This window comes from Centroberyx affinis, unplaced genomic scaffold (genome assembly GCF_046629955.1).
Source record: "Centroberyx affinis isolate AG114_WGS23_722 - 3 ecotype Tasmania unplaced genomic scaffold, CSIRO-AGI_Caff_v1 ptg001304l_1, whole genome shotgun sequence".
NCBI classification, from domain to species: Eukaryota; Metazoa; Chordata; class Actinopteri; order Beryciformes; family Berycidae; genus Centroberyx; species Centroberyx affinis.
The window spans coordinates 158,916-179,273 of NW_027279810.1; the positions used below are offsets into that span (position 1 = coordinate 158,916).

At 43.8% G+C, this 20,358-nt stretch overlaps 1 protein-coding gene across 2 annotated transcripts; it reads right to left on the minus strand.

Moving 5' to 3' along the window:
* Positions 1-25: 25 nt before the first annotated feature.
* mical1 (microtubule associated monooxygenase, calponin and LIM domain containing 1) lies at positions 26-18,788 on the minus strand. Of its 2 annotated transcripts, none has more exons than XM_071525541.1 (25): positions 18,648-18,788; positions 17,954-18,008; positions 15,168-15,453; positions 14,654-14,861; positions 14,415-14,522; positions 14,128-14,223; positions 13,752-13,907; positions 12,830-12,930; positions 12,283-12,540; positions 11,887-12,002; positions 8,990-9,116; positions 8,376-8,457; positions 8,122-8,269; positions 7,597-7,787; positions 6,365-6,471; positions 6,051-6,113; positions 5,605-5,842; positions 5,054-5,124; positions 3,893-4,727; positions 3,663-3,778; positions 3,449-3,562; positions 3,121-3,214; positions 2,605-2,698; positions 2,147-2,220; positions 26-1,550 (listed from the first exon to the last, which is right to left on the minus strand). In XM_071525541.1, exons 3-25 carry the CDS (start codon positions 15,423-15,425, stop codon positions 1,351-1,353), a joined length of 3,855 nt encoding a protein of 1,284 aa, XP_071381642.1. In that variant the 5' UTR covers positions 15,426-15,453; positions 17,954-18,008; positions 18,648-18,788; the 3' UTR covers positions 26-1,350. The 2 variants fall into 2 exon arrangements, with proteins under 2 accessions (XP_071381642.1, XP_071381641.1); XM_071525540.1 differs by having other exon boundaries at positions 15,168-15,479.
* Between the last annotated feature and the right edge of the window lie 1,570 nt (positions 18,789-20,358).

A 20,358-nucleotide genomic window follows, 5' to 3' on the forward strand; every position in this document is an offset into this window, starting at 1 on the left:
ATAACATGGCCCAAGGTTATGGCAGTATGACAAATGACATACAAAAGCCACATTGAAGATGCATTTGTCACAACTGCTTTGAAATACAAAAGCAGATATATATATATAGTACATCTGAAAAGAAAATGCTAAGTCAAGCATTCGTTACTGCATTGAAGACCTTAATGTATTTCCATGTCAAAAAATAAAAAATATCAAAGTGCATGATCTTTATTTGATATACTGTGACGTGCTGTCCTGGTGGGACAAAATGGCAGCATTAGAACAAAGAATATATAAGGCTTGTTCTCACTAACAACAAACTGGTCTTTTTTATCTCAAACCTGGCTATTTTGCCAACACATGGAGGCAAATCTGCAGATGATAGATGATGGCTTTTATACTAGATTAACCCGTCCCTTCAGTGTGTTTTTCATTCACCTCGACACCCCCTGTGTTCCTGTAACACACCCACCTAAACAGCAGCCCACCGCTGAAGGCCATCAGTGAAAAACCTAACAGTAATCCTAGAGGACTGAACGGTCAACTCCTGAGATCAACTATCAAACATGCAATCCAAAAAGCACATGGTGAACAGCATGAAATGCTACGATGACGATAATAATAAAAAATAAATCATGAATACTAATAATTGAATTTAGCTAATCTTATATATTTGAATCACCTGTGTCTATTTTTGTTTTACCACCAACTCATCTCTAGAACTTTAGTATACAAATACCAAACATAGAATGGTGATATATACATTATGTTTTTGTGCACAGTTGCACTTATTCATGGTGACACAAGTAAAATCAACATGAAGGTGCTGAAGGTAAACTGTTTTCAAAAATGCCATCCATCCCTATGTTTTCAACCGAGGACTCTGAGGCTCCAGAGCCAGCTTCTGCAGGTTTCACAGCCATTGTTTTAATGCCTTGGCTTTGCACTTGAGTCATATGTTACTAAACCAGGCCAAGTCTCTGGCTGGGTAATGATTAGCTGTTGTGCAGGGGTCCGTTTCCATATGTGGGCTGTAGCTGGAACCCCACCATCATGGCAGGCAGGGCTTAGCTGGAGAGTTCTTGGACGCATCAACTCAAAGACTCAGATCTCCAGGCTTATGTCTCCCTCTAGGGGGCGGATTGCAACTGATGCTCGTTCATCCACTGGCTCTTAAGCCTGAAAGCGCTTTCTCCAATGCTATCAGGGACCGCATGTGGTGGGATGCCCTCCGCAACGATGCTGTGTCATCTTTGGCTTTGCAAAAGTTAAGTTTTAAGTTCCACGTCTGAAAGCGAGTCTCACATCCGGTAGACGTGAGTGCAGTATCTACATGCGGGTTCATGTATGTGTCTGTGTGTGAAAACCTTATGACCAGTGAACCTGAGCTCCTGCCTTGGAGTGCCGTTTAGCCTCCATGATGGAGAAGGCTTCTTGCTCTTCGCTCATCTCCTTCAGCCTCTTCTCCTCCAGAAACGACACCAGAGAATCCCTCATGTCTACCACCTCGATCATCTGCTGAAGGACCCTGTCCTCCTCCGCTTGCTGCTCTGCTGACTTGTCTGAGTCTGTGAGACACACATACAATTGAAAATGAAATTACCAACACTTACGCACAAATCCAACACAGATGTGCATCAAATGCAGATACACATGTAAGTGTTGGAAAGTTTTACCATCTAAGCCAACTCTCTCTCACCTTATGTTTATGAGGTGGCCTAAATCTTTTAGATAACTGGAGGGGTTATAAAGAATTAACAATCTCAGGAAACCAGACATGGGTGCAGGGCAACGGCCATTTGATTTATATGCCTCTGTACCTCTAGTCTTGCAGCAGGAATGCATCGACTGTATGCAGGATGGGACGGCACCCATGACAGAGATAGAGAAAACCAAAGCAACTGATGTTCTCATAAGAAGAGGGTACATACAGTAATAGGCTGGCTGGCCTTCGTCAGGCAAACAAGGCTGACGTTTATTTGCAAGTTGGGTTGTTCTCTCTTGATGCATCAAAATCAATAAACCTCCTAAAACACAGTTGTCAGATGCTTGCTCTTTGGTTCTGTACCTTCCAGATTTCCAGGCAAGAATCCCCAACAGTAAGTATACACGTGCATACACACACACACACACACACACACACACAAGGAATCAGTGTACACACCACTCAGTTCCATGTATTTCCTGAGCTCCAACTCCAGCATGCTCTGCTTGTCTTCAAGCTCCAGCTGTCGAGACCTGAGAGGTTTCAGAAAAACAGCTGAATCATGGCAGCATAAACCAACCTCCAGGAAACTTTTTAAGCACCTCATTGATAAGATATTAACTCAGTCTGTGAGAGAGCAATCCAAAAAAATCCATCCTGTTGTAGCTGCAGGTCATAACAAGGCAATATGACAAATATAAGAGTCTGAGTATAAAGAGGATCAGTTGCTACCATGGTGAGAAGAAACAGTAACCACAGTGTTATGAGTGGGAGGTCTGCTGTTCTGGGCTTGCTGGCTGCTGTGTCATTTCCACTCTGCACAAAAACTGTGTTGTATTCCCAGTCTGCCTACACAGCCATGTACTGTGTGTCTCTGTTTGTGTGTGTGTGTGAGTCCACAAAAGGTGGACACTTACGCCACCATGAGGTCCGACTCCTCAGAAACCAAAGCGTTCTTCTGGTGGACCAGCTGGATCCAGTGCTCTATCATGTCAGGAGAACCTCCACTGCCTGGGGGAGGACAAGCACAGAGTGTTTGGGTGTCTGTGTGTGTATTTTGTGTGTTTGTGTGTGAAGTAAAAGAGAGGGAGAGAGACAGGGGTGGTGTTCAGGGGATGGCAACTCTCCAGATACAGTGGTGGGAAGTGAGATGTGTGTGCTGAGTGTGATACAACATTTGTGTGTGTGTGTTTGTATCTTAGGAGAAATTGGGAGCCCTGAAGCTGAAACACAGTAATGTTTCTCTGGGATTTCTAGAGGGGGGTCTGTTCCCCCTGTATTAAGCTGACTTACAAAATGCTAGTTTTTCATTTTTAATATTGTACAAACATGTATTTAGCATTTTTGCAAAGTCATAACGCCAATTAAATTGTTTGTTCAGATGATGTAATTTCAAGAACTTAAAGTGATCATCATGACCACAGGGATCTTACCAGCTTCCCCTCTAAGAGCTCGCTCCAGCGCCACACCGTTGTCCTCCAGCTCCTTGAATGTCACCTCAATCTCCTCCAGTCTCCTCTGGATGGACTGTGAAACAGAAACAAGCATGAGGAAGTAAGTTACTGGAGCAAAACATTTGACAAAAAAAAAATCCAGCATTAAACAGAGCTAATCTGAGAGCAGAAGACAGGGCTACAGGTAACTTTGGTGACTGATCTTAGAACAGCACCTATATTCATAGTCAGCTTTGGGTGAAATTAGAGAAGCGACTGAGAGACAAGGCCTGGATGAGCTTTGCAGCACTGAGAAAAGGAGGCTGACCTGGGCTTTACGGAAGCGCTGTAATTCGCTCATCTTGGCTCTCCGCTCCAGCGTCTTCATCTTCATCAGCTCCAACTTCTCAGCCTCAACAGGGTTAGAGGGCACCGACTGAAACTAGAAGCAAAGCGTCTTTATTGTGTGTGTATTGCAAGTAAAACATAGTAGTACACTTATGTAAAAAAACAAAACACATCGGCTCCACTCTGCTCCTTACTTTCTCATCAAATAAATCAATGTCGTCTCTTCCAAACATCTCATCGTCGTCGTCATCATCGTCGTCTCCATCAACACCATCCTCTGAATTGCTGTGACCGTGCCTGAATGTTGTTTCTGTGGTAAAACGGCAAAACAAGATGTTGTAAAAAAGTGTTAAAATATACCCAACACCATAACAAAGTTTCCATGTAACATGTGGTCAAGATAAAAGAGGAGGTGGGGCCTTACCAACTCTCCCTGGATGGTTATTGTGGACGCTGAGCCGGTGGTCTCTGCTGAGCCTCGGGGAAGAGAGGTTCCAGGGTGAAAACTTGGATCGGACCTTGGTCTGCCCGCCCGGCTCCTCTTTCCTCCTGAAGCAGCGCCGGTTCCTCTTCTCCCGGACGTGTCCTGCGGTACTCCCGCTCCAGTAGCCCTCCTCTTCCTGCCCGTCCAGGCCGGCTGGTTTAGGGGGGCTCGGACCCCCCGCTGTGGCTGAGGAAGAGGAGCAGGAGGAGGATCCGCCGGGCGTCTCTGAGTCCGAGTCTAGGCTGAAGCTCTGAAGATTGACCAGCTGGCTTTTCTCCTCAGCGGTCAGCTGAAGCTTCCGCAGCGACTGCTTAGGACGGGAGTCTGGTGCTGCCCTGGGGGTCCCACCGGCCGGTGTAGGGGCTGGAGATGTACGCTTCTCAGGAGGTGAGGGGTTAGAAAGGTGGATGGTGCGAGGTTTGGCGGTCGGTGGAGAGGGCTGAGGGCTGGGTGTGGTCTGCCGGGAGAAGCGGGGCTTTGGGACAGGGTGGGGGACTAAGGGAGGAACTTCCCCAGTCTCTTCTTCAGCGGGTGCTGCTACCTCACTTTTAGATGCAGGATCTGTGAGTGGTTTCGATGGCTGTGACTCGTGGGACTCTTCTTCAGATTCAAGTCTATGGTGGTCTTCTTTGCCCTCAGGCTGATGTGGCTGTGTGTGTCTAGAGGGACCACAGTCCAGAGTGTGCTCATACTCCTCATCTGAGGGAGACAGTGTATGATCATCACTGGAAGGCTCGTTCTCGTCATCTGTCCCTTTGTGATTTCTTTCGCCATCCTAAACAGAATAAATGTCATGTAAGAAACCTCTTTTCAACAATTCTTATGTAAAAAGACATAGAATTAGAGCACAAATCCCTGTTTGAAATACAGAACACATACACAGTGAATCTAACATTCTCAGTAGTTGTGCTTAATTGCCGTGGGCGAGTCAACCTCACAGGCTGACGACATTGGACCAGGCACCAGAAGGATGATATATCATGCAACAGAAGATTGTGTAACACTGCATTATGAACACAAGTATTCGACTGTCAACCGACACGGAGCCTTGAGTCATCAGCACCAGGTACCAAAATGGTTTACATCTGCTCAGTGACCCACCTTACAGCAGGATATTTCAGTCCCGTTCTCCAGCTCCAGATCCTCAGAGTGCAGCTCACAGTAGAACCTCCCTGGGGGAACATCACACAGAAAACAATAAACGAGTTGAAAGTCGGAGACACATGAATTGTCTTTTTCCTTCAGTGATTTATTTTTTTCTGTCTAAACTACAAAACCCTTAAAAAGGGGTCTCACCGCAAATTATTAATGACACTAATAAATAAATCAAGTGCTGCTCTATTTATCCCAGGGAAACCGTGCCCTGGCTTTCTGAGAATACATTACACCACAGGTACAACAGCTGTTGAAGACATACAGGTAGAAGAACTCTATGCTCCTCAACAATGCAGCATAGAATACTTCTGCCTAGGCTTTCTATAGTAGCAAACATCACAGCAAACAACACAACAAAAGATAAAAAGCTAACAGAAGTTACACAAACATGGACAGAGAATTGTGACATTTATATTTTGAATGGGTGTTCATCTCCCATAAGTTACTGTAAACATATGACAATCTCCCTACTATAGAGTGGCAGAGATGGTCCTCACCTGTAGTCTGGTCGAAGGTGTATCCTCCCAGTCTGAGGGTGATGCCGCACTGATGGCAGGTGAAGCAGCTCCGATGGAAGAACTTGCCCTCAGTGCTGATGCGCTCCAGCACATAGACCCTCTGTCCACAGAAGTAACACTCCTCACTGTTCCCCATCAATAAGCTCACATCAGGATCAGGGTCGGCCTTGGGAGCAGATGTGGGGCTCAGCTCCGGAGCCACAGGGGGCGCTACCGGCTGAGGGGAAAGGAGAGGAAGGCAGGATATGTTTAGCAGTAATTGGCAATTTTGTCTGGCATTTGGTAATAGAATATGTTTATTTCCCATAATAGTTCAGATTTGTATTTCGGGTTTCAGGAAATGTCCTGAAGTCATTTACTAATGAAGAGTTAGTACTTAAAACTTCCAAAGTAGAATTAAGTGGATTAGTCAGAACAGAACTCACAGTGTCCTCATCTCCCATCCTCATCTCTCCTTCTTTTGCTTGTCTCTCGGCTGCCAACTTGTCCTGTACAAAAAATACAAACAAACTGCCATGTGACCTGCTTGTGTTGATTACGTAAAGAATATTTATAAAGACAAAGAGAGATTTTATGTTCTCCAGTGTCATGTGATACACAGACTGAAGGCCTAAACATGAACTTGGGGAAAGAGAGGCTAATCCCAACTCCAGCCAACAAGCCAATGTGTTTGAAAATATCCTTATCATGCATTTCCCTATGCTGTGTAAACAGTGGACTCCAGTCACGGTGGGCTCACCTTGCGTCTCTGCAGAGAGTTATGCTTCAACTTGTTGAGGAAGAAGACAGCTGACTGTGTCCGGGAGAAAGACAGGGACTTAGGCGATGCCAGGAGGCCTGCAGGCTCTGTCGCCCACAGAAAAAAAAGACAGGCAGGCAGACAAACACACACAGACACAGACACACAGACACACACACACACACACACAAAATTCAGTTTCCTTTTATTACCACTACACGTCAACTAACACAATGACACAGGAGTCTCCCTGCAGCGCTGCACACACACAAAACAGGATGCCTAGGTGTTAAATATTCTGATTTTGTACCCGTGTATTATTTTTGGTTGTGTACCCTGCCACCAGAAACCTTAACATTTCGCATTTACAGTAGCTTCACAGCAGCTGCAATTGAATCTAACTTGTCAATCCCCATGCAAACTCTTGAGCTCCAGATCTTACTACCACTCCCACTCTTTCACCATTCAGATAAGGTTACAGGAGATTGACAGCTCCCTCCTGCCTGCGCATCAGTCAGCGGATCCCGAGCACAGCAGAGAAGCACAGCATCACAGGCGAGGAGAGCGCATGTCACACCCACTTCAGCGTATGTAGTACCTCCAAATGCTGGACTCACATCTACACTGCAAAAACTCACCATGCCACAGAAGATCTGCAAGACTACAGAAATACCTCCAGGAAAAACAGCCAGGAGCAAATCCTCCTTCAGTGCAGGAATAGTAGATCCCTTTAGGAGATGCTAGTCCCACCAGACCGTGATAAGCCTGGTCCTCACCGTGACTGTTTGCTCTGTCTGCTGCTTGGCTTAGTGCAGGAGAGCAGCAGCACCAATAGGGGCTGGCTTTGAGCACAGCACTAGCCACTCAAACCAAGGGAATTCTGGGTAACAGGCTCTTAAAGGGACAGCGCCAATTTGATCGCTTCTCAACACCAAACACATTTCAGTGGAAGGACAAATGCACCTGACCCTTTTAAAAATAGGTGATGCTAATGCCATGCAGTGTCTAAGCAACCGAGTTATGTAAGATTATATCGCTGCCTCTAAAAGACTATCCTCATAAATATATCAGATCATGAATGTCATTAAAAACAACATCATTATTATTACATTTAAAAATTAAAACCCTAACTGTGGCAAAGTGACATTTGGCATTTCACTTTTAGCCTGGGTGACAATTTGATACACCGGGTAAAAGATTGATGCACAATAACACACTACCCATAAGTTTACCTTTGTTTGGCACGGCAAAGGCATTTTGGACCTGGGTGAGGTAGAGGACCATGGACAACTTGTCTATCTGACCACTGTTGGCCATGTCACTGGCAGACATGATGGGTGAGATGCCCAGCTCCCTCTCCAGGATGCTGAAGGCCAGTTGGTTGTTGTGAACAGCATTGGACTCATCCAGGGAGGACATGTCACTGTGGTGGCATAAAGAAAGCAGGGAATCACAACACAGAATGGGAGGGCTTTTCACAGTGATCAGTTACAGTATTAGTGTATGAAGTGATGTGCAGTAATGCAATTGTTCAGCAGTTTTTGCACTTTAACTGCTTGGTCGCCCATAGATTTTCTTTAAGTACAATGAGTAAAATGTAAACATCTGAACTAAATTGCTTTCAAGAATTGGGTCAAAAGAACACTATTAAACTTGCTTTTGCTGCCTCATCATATATCAGCCTACAGCGCCTCATTAGTGGTGTTGTTCTCAGTAGATGAAAGTCAAGTTAAGCAGAGGCCAAGGGACCGACTCACATGAGCTGAGGTCTGAAGTGGTGGATCAGAGCGCAGAGAGCCAACCCGGACCTCCAGGACTGGGTCAGATCTTTTACATTTACTTTCTCGCAACCCGCTGTGTTCTTCTGACACCACTTCAACAACTCATCATAACCGCCAACTGAATCTGTGAAGGGAAACACAGACCATTCCTTAGATGATGTCCTGCGACCTTTTTGTGGTTTCACAGTAATAATAACCCGATAACTTTCATCTGTTTATTATGAACAGACCTTGCCGCATCTGAGGCCACCTGTTCTTCTGTGTCTTGCTGGGATTGGACTTATAATCATCAACATCATAGAGGTGCTGCACCTAAATGAAGAGACACATAGATTAATCAATACATCCAGAGACTATAGAGAAAAGTTATCCTTAACCAGAACTTAACTCACACAGTTAACCACATAAGAATACAGCAGGCATTGTAAATCAAATACAAAAATGTCTGGTTTAATGCAGTGCAATCAATACAGGTTTTTTTGTGTAACCCCTCCAAAGCCCAATAATCAATAGACTGTCTCCCTGTGTGGAAATCAAACCCACTGTCCTGGCCCACAACTCATTAGAATTAGCAGTATCCTGGCAACAAATATATACTACATAAAATATTGAAGGAAATAGCTGTGGAGCAATGATGGAACTGGGTTTTACGCTGTACTGAGAGAAATATATATTTTCTTAGTTAATATATAAACAGTCTCATAAAAGGGAGGTTAACAAAATTGTTGTTGTATTCTATGTCTAGTAGATTGTGATCTGCATCTTTCAATGACGTTTCTGGCAACTATAGTGACTCTGATTCAAATCTCAGTTGAGTAAATAAAGGATAAAAAACAGTCCTGACCTGGTTGGTCTTTATGGAGGAGAGGTTGACGTTCTGGTACCGTGTCGAGGGGTCAATACTGTAAACAGTGTAGTTTTTGCTGGTGTTTTCTGGGGTGGTCTGGGACAAGAGCTGGTAGACACTTTCTCTGTGAATTCATTAAGAAGGGAAACATTTTATTGAGGCAATTGAGATTAGTGGGGAAATTGGTAGGGAGAAGCAACCATAGAAGTTACTCATGTCTGTCCTTAGCACTGTAGCAGGAACATTATAATTCAAGGCTGATTAGACTGTTGTTTACTTATACTCTTTTAGCTGTTGTTTACTTAAACTCTTTTTAGCCAATCACAGACTCCATTTTGCCACATAGAGCCAAGCACAGCCCTAGATCAATAAACATAGAGTACATATATAGTAGTAAGAGTCTGATAATGTTAATGGATTGTACACTTACTTTTAAAGGTCATTACACAATACGAATTTTGCCTCCATACTAAAATGACTAACTAATAGATTGTCAACCTGTCACATAGTTTTGGTACCCTGTAAAAAGGACCACAGTCCATTAACTTTTTTTCTGTTATGGCTAACAATACCCTAAAATAAGAAGACAGTCTGCACTTTAACCTCAACAGAGTTCCCACACTAGACATTAAATTCAAGGAGTTTTCAATAACATTTAAGGTTTTGTTTGGTGAAATTCACGAGCTCAAAATTGGCATGTTTTGGGGTAAGATATGACATTGACACTAGAGGGCTAATTTTTGGCTGGACCGCAACAGCGGGGCCAGTCCTACAAACACGAATGTCTGTCACTGACTGACTGACTGAGTGAGTGATCAAGTTACACTATTGGTCGGCCGTGGCACGTGGCACATCATAGTATCACAGAGCCAGAAATTTAAATTTAGTTTTCTCCGCCGTCTAGTTTCTCCGCTGAGATCAGGAGCCCGTTTCTCCCACACAGTAAGCAGGCTGACCAATATCATGCATGTAAGCTGAAGCTAAAGTAGAACCTATACAATTATATCATATCACCGTTTATGTCGATGCATATGCGCGAGCTCAGTCCACCTGAAGCCCCTCTGTTCTGAGAGAGACACAAACAAGCATGGAGGTTTCATCACGCCCAGGGCTTATTGCCGACCTTCCCGAAGTTTCCCGGGGCCACGGTTCCGGCCAGTGCCGCTAGCTGGGCGCCGATTTGTTCCCGATGATCCGGCCGAGATTTCGGCCGGGGTCTCGTCAACGATGCGCCCCCGGTGTCCGGCGACCAGCGTTTTCGGCACCGACAGGTAACAGAGCGCCTGGCGCTTGGATCGACAGGATCAATGCGGGCCGTGGGCGCGGTGGAGGCGACAGCGGTGGAGAGAGAGACGGGACGCGCTGGAACGATCAGTATGGATGTATGGACTATTATTCTGTATTAGCAGTCTACAGCCAGGGGTTAAAGTGGGCCGGAACGATCCGGAATGGCGTTCTGGCACCTTCGATTAATAAGTAAATAAATCTGATTGGCAGTTTCATACATAATAATGACAAGCGAGTTCACAGGGCTGCCAACTCTCACGCATTGACCGAGAGACTCACGCAATTGACATTTTTCACACGCAGTGAAAAACAAATTCATAACTGATAACGACGCGACGTGAAAAAAGGAAACTGACAGCAGGACAGACGAGACAGAGCAGCACAGCGCAGCAGCGAGTTATTCAGACCATCTGAATAATGAGAAATATACACAAATTCTTATATTATTATATATATTATATTATTATTATATAATTATTATATTGTAATTTATTCCCATGCATGCTGCTCAGAGTAATCTCAGTCAGCGGCTCTTCTGCGTCTCTCCCTCTCCTCTTGCTCCGTGCGCACGCAGGCAGGAGTGAGAGTGAGTTGCTATGGTTACGGGGACGCTTTGTGTCTGTCGCTCTGAAACTTTCTCATGATTCCCAATAATAGGTTTTTTAGGTTAGTATGCCTATGCAAGATCATGAATGTAAGCACCTCAATGCTGAAATCTAGTAATATAACATAATCTTTACATTTTTGGTTAACATTATACAGGGTTGCTGTTTCTTGACTTAATCCAAGAGGGTAGGTGGTGTAGAAATGCAGGAAATTTGTTTTAAATTACTATATTTTTCTGACCCCCCCACCAATTATGTATCTACCCCCCGTAGAAATGCAGGAAATTTGTTTTAAATTACTATTTTTTTCTGAACCCCCCCCCTCCGAAACAGGGTTCCCCCACCTGCCAAATCCCACTTTAACCCCTGTCAACAGCGGAGTTAGTTACACCATTGGTCAGCCGTGGCACGTGGCACACTCATACACGGTCCAGCCATATACTAGGTTTTGACCTAGTCTTGTTTACTCATTAACTTGTCATGTCAAGACATCATGATGAAATCATTGCAAAACTGCACTATCATAGGGTTTTCCTCAGGATGTGAAGTGTTGCTTCTAGAACAGTCCAGAGGCATATGGACAAATTGGGGAGCTATATTTGTATTATTAAAAAAATAATAATTTTAATAATTAGAGTACTTTCAAGGACATTAATTTTCAAAAACTTTTATGACCTTATTTTATTTTTCTCAGATCTGTGGGAACCCTGCCTCATAGTAATTGTGTCATTGTACACCCAAAGTATTAAGAGTATGGAGTCAAAAATATGCAACATTATTACTGTCCAGATACGTATGGTGCTCACTGTACTCACTTCCCTATGTCTGGGAATTTGAAGGAAACACTTTTACTTTTTTGTAAAGTGCACTGTTTGTTTGAATAACCAAGCAGTTTCAGTGGTGAAGAATATGGCAGATAGTGAAGAAAAAGGAAGGAGCTGTACCATCAACTGTAGTGTGGTTTCCATAATAACACTGTATTGTTGTATGAAGCCGACTCACCGTTCAGCCAGGACCTTGAGATGTGGGACCCCCTTGCCCCAGTTCCTCACCATCCACGCTGTGTCAAAAGCAGCTAGGAACCCACGGGCTATACCTGTCCCCAGAGGCCAGAAAGGCTGTAGACAAAACAGCATAAGAACACAAATAGAAGCACATTAGCAACATCACAAGTTATGGTAAGTTTGCACAGTTGATTGGATACTATTCTAAGACATATTTCACTGAATAAAACATCTGAGGTGGAAAAAGATAGCTGCCAAACTTTTCTTGCAAACTTTACACAGGAGCTTATCAGATTTCCAAACAAACAGTGATCCTCTTTGTGCAGAGAATGCGTGAACGAGGGGGAAACTGCACCAGATCACTGAGAGGCATACTCAAAGTGTTGCCCCCTACCTCCACCAGACAGTCTCCGACGAGGCCCAGCAATAGTTTCTTGCCCTTCCTCTCCTTCACCAGCGAGGCGTTCTCGGCGCGGTGCATGCAGGTGAAGTCGAACATGGCCACGTCCGGCTGGCCCGCGTGGTTCTGAGCAAACTCAAGGTTGGGCAGCTGATGGCCTGTGGAGAAGTGGGCGGCGTCGTAGGCATAGTGGCGCAAAGCATCGTGGTCCACGTTAGCCGGAGCGAGCAGCTCCTCTGCATCGCTACAGTCCTGTAAAGACAGAGGGAGTCGAGGGCTTGTCGTGACACTTATCTGATGACTCATGGCACCTTCTCTGATGCTTGGTGACACGACTTGTACTTAGTATACCCCATTAGCTTAGGGGCCAGGGTGCAGAGGAGAGGAATGATTGAGAGGCTCTACATGATGTGACAATTTCTCTCTGAACACTGGAGCGGTTCTCTCATCCATCCAGTCTGTTCTTTATTTGCTGGCCAGGGATGTAGCTGCTGCCAATGAAAATCACACTTTTTCTTCATAATGGATGTGTTATCCTCACCTGTTTAATGACCCCCTTCTTCAGCAGGCTCTTCTTCTTGGCAGTCATGACAAAGTAGTGGGTGTCGTCTTTATAGTAGACAATATTCTCCAAATCAATACCTGGAATGGAAAATGGAGAGAGAGCATGGTGGGCATATAGGATAAGAGATCAGCGTGGGAGTGTGGGACACTCAGGGAGGGAGTCAGTAAGTAAAAAGGAAATCTTTTTGTACTTGATGCATCTTCTTTGAATGTGTTTTTTTCTTCTTGTTAGCTTGTCTGCTTGTGCTTTTCTATTGGTTTTCCTGGAAGGTGGGGGACATAATGGAACAGAGGAGAGACTAGATGGGGACTTACATAGGGAAGAAAAAAGAGGGTTCAAATTGATGCAATCAGGGAAAACAATTATAAAGATGCCACCTGTAAACTATAATGTTTGTTCGAAATGAAAAATTAATACATATCTTGTTTGAAAGTAAGAGGAAGTAGTTGCAAAGTAGAACAGAGAGGGAGAGTGGATTTCACCACAGTTAATGTTGTCACAGGAAATTGACAAAGGATTGGAACAAAGATTAACAGCTTTGCAGCTCTTTTCACACTTGTCATTGTACCGGGCCTGAAAGTGTGAACGTTCATTTCATGCCCTGAAGGTTGCGTTCAGCGAGGCTCAACAGAGGTACAATAAAAGCAAAACAAGAACATCCATGCTCTTATTAAAAAACGTTATGGTTCAGTGACTTTACTTCATAATTTATGTTCTCACTTAGTGCGAGCGCTGGTGTAAAATGAGTTGGTCTGATGCAACCGACTTCCTCTTCTCCCCCTTCAATTTTTAACAGACTATACTGAAATAGACTATGCAGCTGTTTCACTGCAAATCAAGACCTTATCTCCCATCTGATCCAGTTGCACAGGACTGTAGGTATCATGTGGAGTCCTACCAGTCTCAGTAAGCAGGTCCTGGAAGAACTTCTGGTTGTAGATGCGGGCCACGCCGCTGATCTCTGCTACCTGGGCCTCCGCAGCCGTGTGTCTGTTGACGAAGTTGGCTGTGATGCCGATGGCCAGCTTGCCCCTCAGTTCCTTATGCTTGAAGCCTGAGCGTGTGGGAAAGAAGAAAAGAGGAACTCGCGGTGATGAAAGGTAACACATCTGTGAATATGGATGTGGAAGGAAATTTGTGTTGTGTGAATGTGTGGAACTCCCAGATCTTGCAAAATTTGCAATTGCATCTTTATGTATCCCCATGTATTGCGTTGATGTGGACAGAAATTATTTGTGTGTGTGTGTGTGTGTGTGTGTGTGTGTGTATCTCACCATCAGGGACAAACCTGCCTCCTCCAGCAGAGATAAAGACATCAAACTGGAAGGCAGCAGCAGGATGAGACTCAGGGTGCAGCTTGGCCATCCAACCTGACAAGAAACAGATCAAACTTTTATAAAGCCTGGGCCTTGTCCAACCTCATAATAATTTTACTGCTTTGCATATTGCTGGCTCGTAAACACTGTCGGTTCACACTAAAGATAAACCAATTGATGTTTTAAATTGAAATACTGAGCAAAGCTAGTGGGAATAGTGACGGCTGGTTGGGAAAGGGAAGCACCTTTGTCTCCCGAGGGTTCGATCAAGGACTGGAACGACACTCCGGTGTGCACCTCCACCCCAAGGAGAAGTGACACTTTCAATAGGATCAACTGCAGCTGACGGATGCCTGGAAAAACACATGTATATTTCACTGGATAAGTGACACAACCAAGATACCAGATAGGTCACGCAAACAGAAAGTGAATGGGAGCGCTTCAAAACTGGCTCCATAAAGCACTAATGTCACTAATCACGCACTGATGTGATCCAGAGCCCCGGTGCAGAATTTGCCGTAGAACTTCTTGGCGCCGAGCCCGCGGAGGTCATAGATGGTGTAGGGCCACAGGTGGAGGACGTTGTTCCTAGAGAAGCTCTCTCTCTTCTCCACCACCACCACCTGAGCCCCCAGCAGGGACAGTTCAATGGCCGTCCTCAGCCCACATGGCCCAGCACCCAACACAAGGCACTGAGGGAGAGGGAGAGGAATTTAGTTAACAGCCAGCATGTAACATGTTGAAAATTAATTATTATATAGTATGGTAATTATGGTTTGACCGATATGGGTTTATAGCTTTGGAATTTTAATCTTGTCAGGGTGGGAAAAGCCTCTGAAACCACATTTAGACCATCATGGAACATCAAAATGACAGGGATCAAAAGTCAAAGGCCATTTATCTCCATATAACAAAGAAAACAACACATTTTAAGTACTAGTTATGGAATGTCATTGCAAAAGTATTCAATCATTTTTTGGATCATTGGTTGCCAATACCTTGTTTTTGGCACAGACTTTTCCTTGCTGGTAATCTGGGTGGGATGCCCTCTTGTCCAGCTTCACCCACAGGGCTTTGGCCTTCCAGTAGTTGAGTCTCTCCTTCAGCTTGGTGTAGAAGCTCCTGAAGTCCTTGGGGTCGAGTTCCAGCTGCCTGCAGAGCTCAGCAAAGTGGCGCTGCACATCCTTACAGGTCGGGGCTTGGACAAAGAGGTCAAACACAGCATGGGAAGGGCTGGCAGAGTCCTGGCTCGCCATAGTGGAGGATGATGAGTTGGGCCTGTTCCTTTGGTCACAAGGTTTGGTAGTTAGCTGTGAAAGAGGGTATGAGGATATGACAATGTTTTAGAAACTAGAAATCACTGGACCGGGGGGAAATGTCCTTGTAGTTTGCATTTATATAGGGGCGGTCCAAAAGTCTGACAACCTATTGGGACGGAGGGAAATTCCCCCTCATGCCCCCCTTCCCCCCTCCTATTTACAGCACGAATCTTTAAACGTCTAAGACTTCCTTGTGACCTGGTCGGCTGAGTCACCACTAACTCCCTCCTGTAATGTGGTTTCTGTGGCTCTGTTCTCTTTATGGCCGCTTCACACTGAAAAGCTCCCACAGAGCTGACGTCATACTGTGCCTCAGGACTTGTGCCTGTCATTAGTTTCAGCAGGCAGTAAACAGGAGAGTACAGTGTGTAATGGAAACATCAAAGTTAACATATGGCTAAAACACATAGAATGAAACTGTTTGCATGAACAGGTTTGGACGGGTATGAACCTCACCAGTTATAATGGAGGCTGTTTTGTATCACCTCTTCATTGGATGAACAAAAACATCATCTACTACGGTAATGGTACTGTTAAAAGATAGATCTAAAAAGAAAAAAAAGCAGCTGGCCACATTTTATTAGAATACTGCGATAAATCTATCTTTATTAGCCATATTCAGTATACAGTGCTCAACAACTAGCAATCCATCTGTCAACATTTGCTATGGGTGTGGCCATTTTCAAGAAACAAAGGTTGCAAACTGAGATAGTGGCATCTTAGGCAACATGCTAATGTGGATGTACTGGCAAAAAAATATTGTTGTTCATTGTCAAAAAAACAGTGCTATACATTTGTACTGCCAATGTTATACCCAACAACACTGTGTTTCATTCAAGCTACATCTCAACTATAAATGCACAACTTCCACAGCAAGTACACCATTGCATTCTGCAAATTTTGACACTTTTCTAGCAGTAACACCAAATGATGGGACTAACTTTGCCATGCATGCTGCAGCACTATGCACACAGCATGTGTCAAACAGTTTTGCTGTGGTTGGCGACATTTCTTGTAACTAATGTTCATGCATCACTTCCTGATGACAACATTTTCTCACACACACACGCACACACACCAACTCCCTGCTGCTGCTAATTCTGCATCCTCTGCCCTGAGCACCTGAGACACAGACCCCATAATTAGAGGAATCACAAACGACTGCAGCATTGAAGATGTGTGTGTATGTGTGTGTGTGTGTGTGTGTGTGAGAGAGAGAGAGTGTGTGTGTGTGAGGCCTGAAGGAAAAGGCTACAGTCAGGCTGCTGTTCAGAGTAAAAGTTTTTTTTTGTCCGATCCATCATTTACCATTCATTCTCTTTCGCTATTCACTGCAAAAGAACATCCTGAAGACATACTTTTTTTCAAGCTCGCTACAAATATGACAAGAAGCTAAAAAGCTCCACTCTCTTTCTGTCTATCACATTGCTGCCTTTCACTCTGCAGTTCATATTGTCCCAATCCTCCAATAACGCATCCCAATCCTCCAATAACGATGACTAACGCATCCCTACAGCATTCACACCTATAATAAAAGTGAAACTGCCCTGAAGGTTTCTGTTTGATAAAAGTTCCTGGAGGCAGGTTTACCTACTCAATGTCACACATTGATCTGACAGAGCAGTTTCAAGAAAGCTTTGACCCAACATAAGTCTTATATTTCAGTTCAACTCCAAAGAAGCATCAAAATACACTGGATCCTGTTCTGCAGACATGTGCTAACCTCTTGCAAAAATGATTAAAATCCAAGTTTCCTCCTCTCTATTGTTTAACATGTGTCTTCCCTATTTATTAACAGTACTGTGGCCACTACCATAACACTAGTAAGAGCAGCAAATACCCTCATTTGTAGAGTGCATGCTAGATTTACCTTTGCCCTGAAATGATTAATTTTTATCAAGATTGTGCCATGGTGAAAGTCTCCTAGCAGGCTGCAAATTGGAGCCAGTGTTTGGCAAGTGTGCAGTGGCCTGCGAAGACAAACTGTCAAACTAAAAATAAATCTGATGATCAGTGTTCTTGACATCTCCATCTAATTCTCAGCAAGATACTGCATTTATATTCTGTGCAACCCTTTTTCTATTCCAACGAGCTTGAAAGAAGACAGAGGTAAAAATAAGCATGAAAGCGGTTTCACGTGGCTAATATTACCTCCTGTGACTTTGTTAAATTTAGTTTAGACGGAAAGTCATGCTGAATGTGAGTGATATATCTATGACAAAGGTAGACACAAATGCATGCGCCCACACACACACACAAACACACACAGAGTCAGTCATCATCATCTGACTGGTGTTAAGCAATTCCAAGGAAGAACCACCATAATTTAACAGGTCTTAGCAGGAATCCTGTGGATGGGATGAGTCCTGTCCCGAGGTGGAGGGAAGCAACCAGGGATTAACTCTTTAAAAGGTGAATTGACCTGATTTCCCTCAGAGGCGGCAGACTGGATTGGATTGACCTACCTTGTCTGGCAATGTTGTGTGTATCAGGATGTTGGATCACATGGTGACCTCGGGCCTGGCAGGAGAGCAGAGAGGAGAGCGGAGAGAGGAAAAGTTACGGACAGATGGAGAGAGAGAGAGAGAGAGAGAGAGAGAGAGAGAGAGAGAGAGAGAGAGAGAGAAAGAGAGAGAGAGAGATGAGGGGAAAGACAGAGGTGTAATTTCCTGAACTTATCACACTGCAGCAGACATTCGTGGCTTGTATTTCCCCATTAAAACATAGACTCAAATGTAAAAGCTTACAATGATAGGAAGTTGATAAATGAACCCAACAGGAAAAAGTGGCACTGAATGTGACCAGCTGTGCCAAACCAGGCTGCAGTAACAACATAACAGGATAATGGTAGCAAGTGCTAGTAGACACATTATAAAAACACTCCAATGCTATGAAATTTGATACAGAATTTGGATACAGAAATGTAGCTTAGAGCTTTATAACACTATAACACCAACAAATGAGCGATTCATTTCATCATTAATGTATCGTCCAGAGTGGATATTCTTGGTTAACAGAGGGAAATCATTCTCGTCAACTTTAAAACACAAAAAGTGGCTGCCTGTGTACAGTGTAAACGCAGACTCGATACACAATATCTTCTTAAAAGTGAACAACGGGCTGTGACACATCATGAAGTTCGTCCTAAGGTTACATTACCAGTGTTGAAGTCGTGCCGAGAGCGGGTGTCCGTGAAACTGAACCGTACGTGCCGTGTCCGTGTTTTGTTTAGTTCTTTGTTTACAGACTGAGAATGAGCTGCCGCCTCACCTGCGCCCAGCCAGCCGCGTTCAAACCGCCTGAATACAAGTGGAGCCTCTTCCGGGAGTTTCTGGTAAATGTGGCATAAAATGCACAAACAGCGCAGCATCACCGCGACTCACGTGACGCCCAGGTTGGCGATGAGTTTACCGTAGTTTACCGTAGGAGGAAATAGTGACTAAAATAAGACAGGGGGGTTGCGATGCAAATCACGTCACAGCGTGCCATGGTCATACAGTAAGGAAACACGAATCATCTTCATGTCGACCCACATGGTCACCTGAATAAACGGCGGCTCCTGAACACATCAGCAGTGATAGGCTAGTGGTGAATAAAAAATGGGTAAACTATCAACTCCATTCGGTGATCATCATAGCCCCCAATATGAATAAAAAAACATTTATAATTTTCATTTTCTTTTACCCGATCTTCATATAACCTAGATTAGTATTCTACTAGTTGTGGGTTTACCGGCCATTACATGACAGTAGGCGATGTTATGCCAACGCATATTTGCAGTTGCTCGAAATATTATTGTTTATAAATGTTTAAAATGACTTTCTTTGCATATTGGGATTTGGTGTCAAAATGTCTAATGTCTAATGTCTAATCCTCAAAAAATGTCATAATATAGCTGATGCAAAGTCGTAAATTGTATTTTCACCCCACAAATCACTATGAAATTCCTTTAATATTCAGTGTCTGTAGCATAGAGTTCAAAGTCACCTTATCATACTTAATGGTATTTTGTTTTTAATCTCCTATGGTGTCACTATGATATTCCTATAGGATACATTCTAGTTTTGCTGTGGTAAAAATGTATTATCTATATTATATATGTTCATATGTTATATATGTTCATGCCACTAGGTGCGTGTGGGAGGATTTGTTAAAGGTCTCCCCTCACTGAGCTTCTTTACCAGGCTAAATGTCATATCTTTATAAATGAAAGTGAAATGTGAGTCTTTTCGTTACTGGTCATGGCCTTTGATCACAGGCATATTGACACACCTCAGAAACAAACTCCACGTCTTAATCCTGGGGGAACATGGGAACATAATTGATATCATGTTTAAAAAAAAAAAAAGACAATGATGGTAGAATACAGTTGGCAATATACAATTTTTATTCAAACATTGTCCTTTGAATTTTAACAGTATTCAGTAGGATTTAAACAAAGAGCTATTTATCTGAAAATTCTTTAATTTCCATTGAATGCAGTAGAAAAGAGTATATAGGAATATCACAGATTTAAAAAATATCTGCATAGGCTGAGAAAGGAGACCCCAAAGAACCCCACAGGAAACAATACGTCCTTGGCTTTAAGCAAAGTGGCATACAAATAAGAAAATATGAGAATTTGACCTTTTTCGATGCACCTTTTCCATGATCTTGCTCATAGACATTCACTGAAACAGGTCAGGAAAAGAAGGGGACAACGCCAGACAACCTGAAGACACCCAAGTCACAAGTCAATCCACTCATCATGGCACAACCCATGTCCAGAGACAAAGTAGACACTACACAGATATCAAACTCCTTCTTCTCTAGGCAGTCACACCATCCTCTGAATGGGGGGATTATAATCTCAGTCCATAGTGGTTTATGA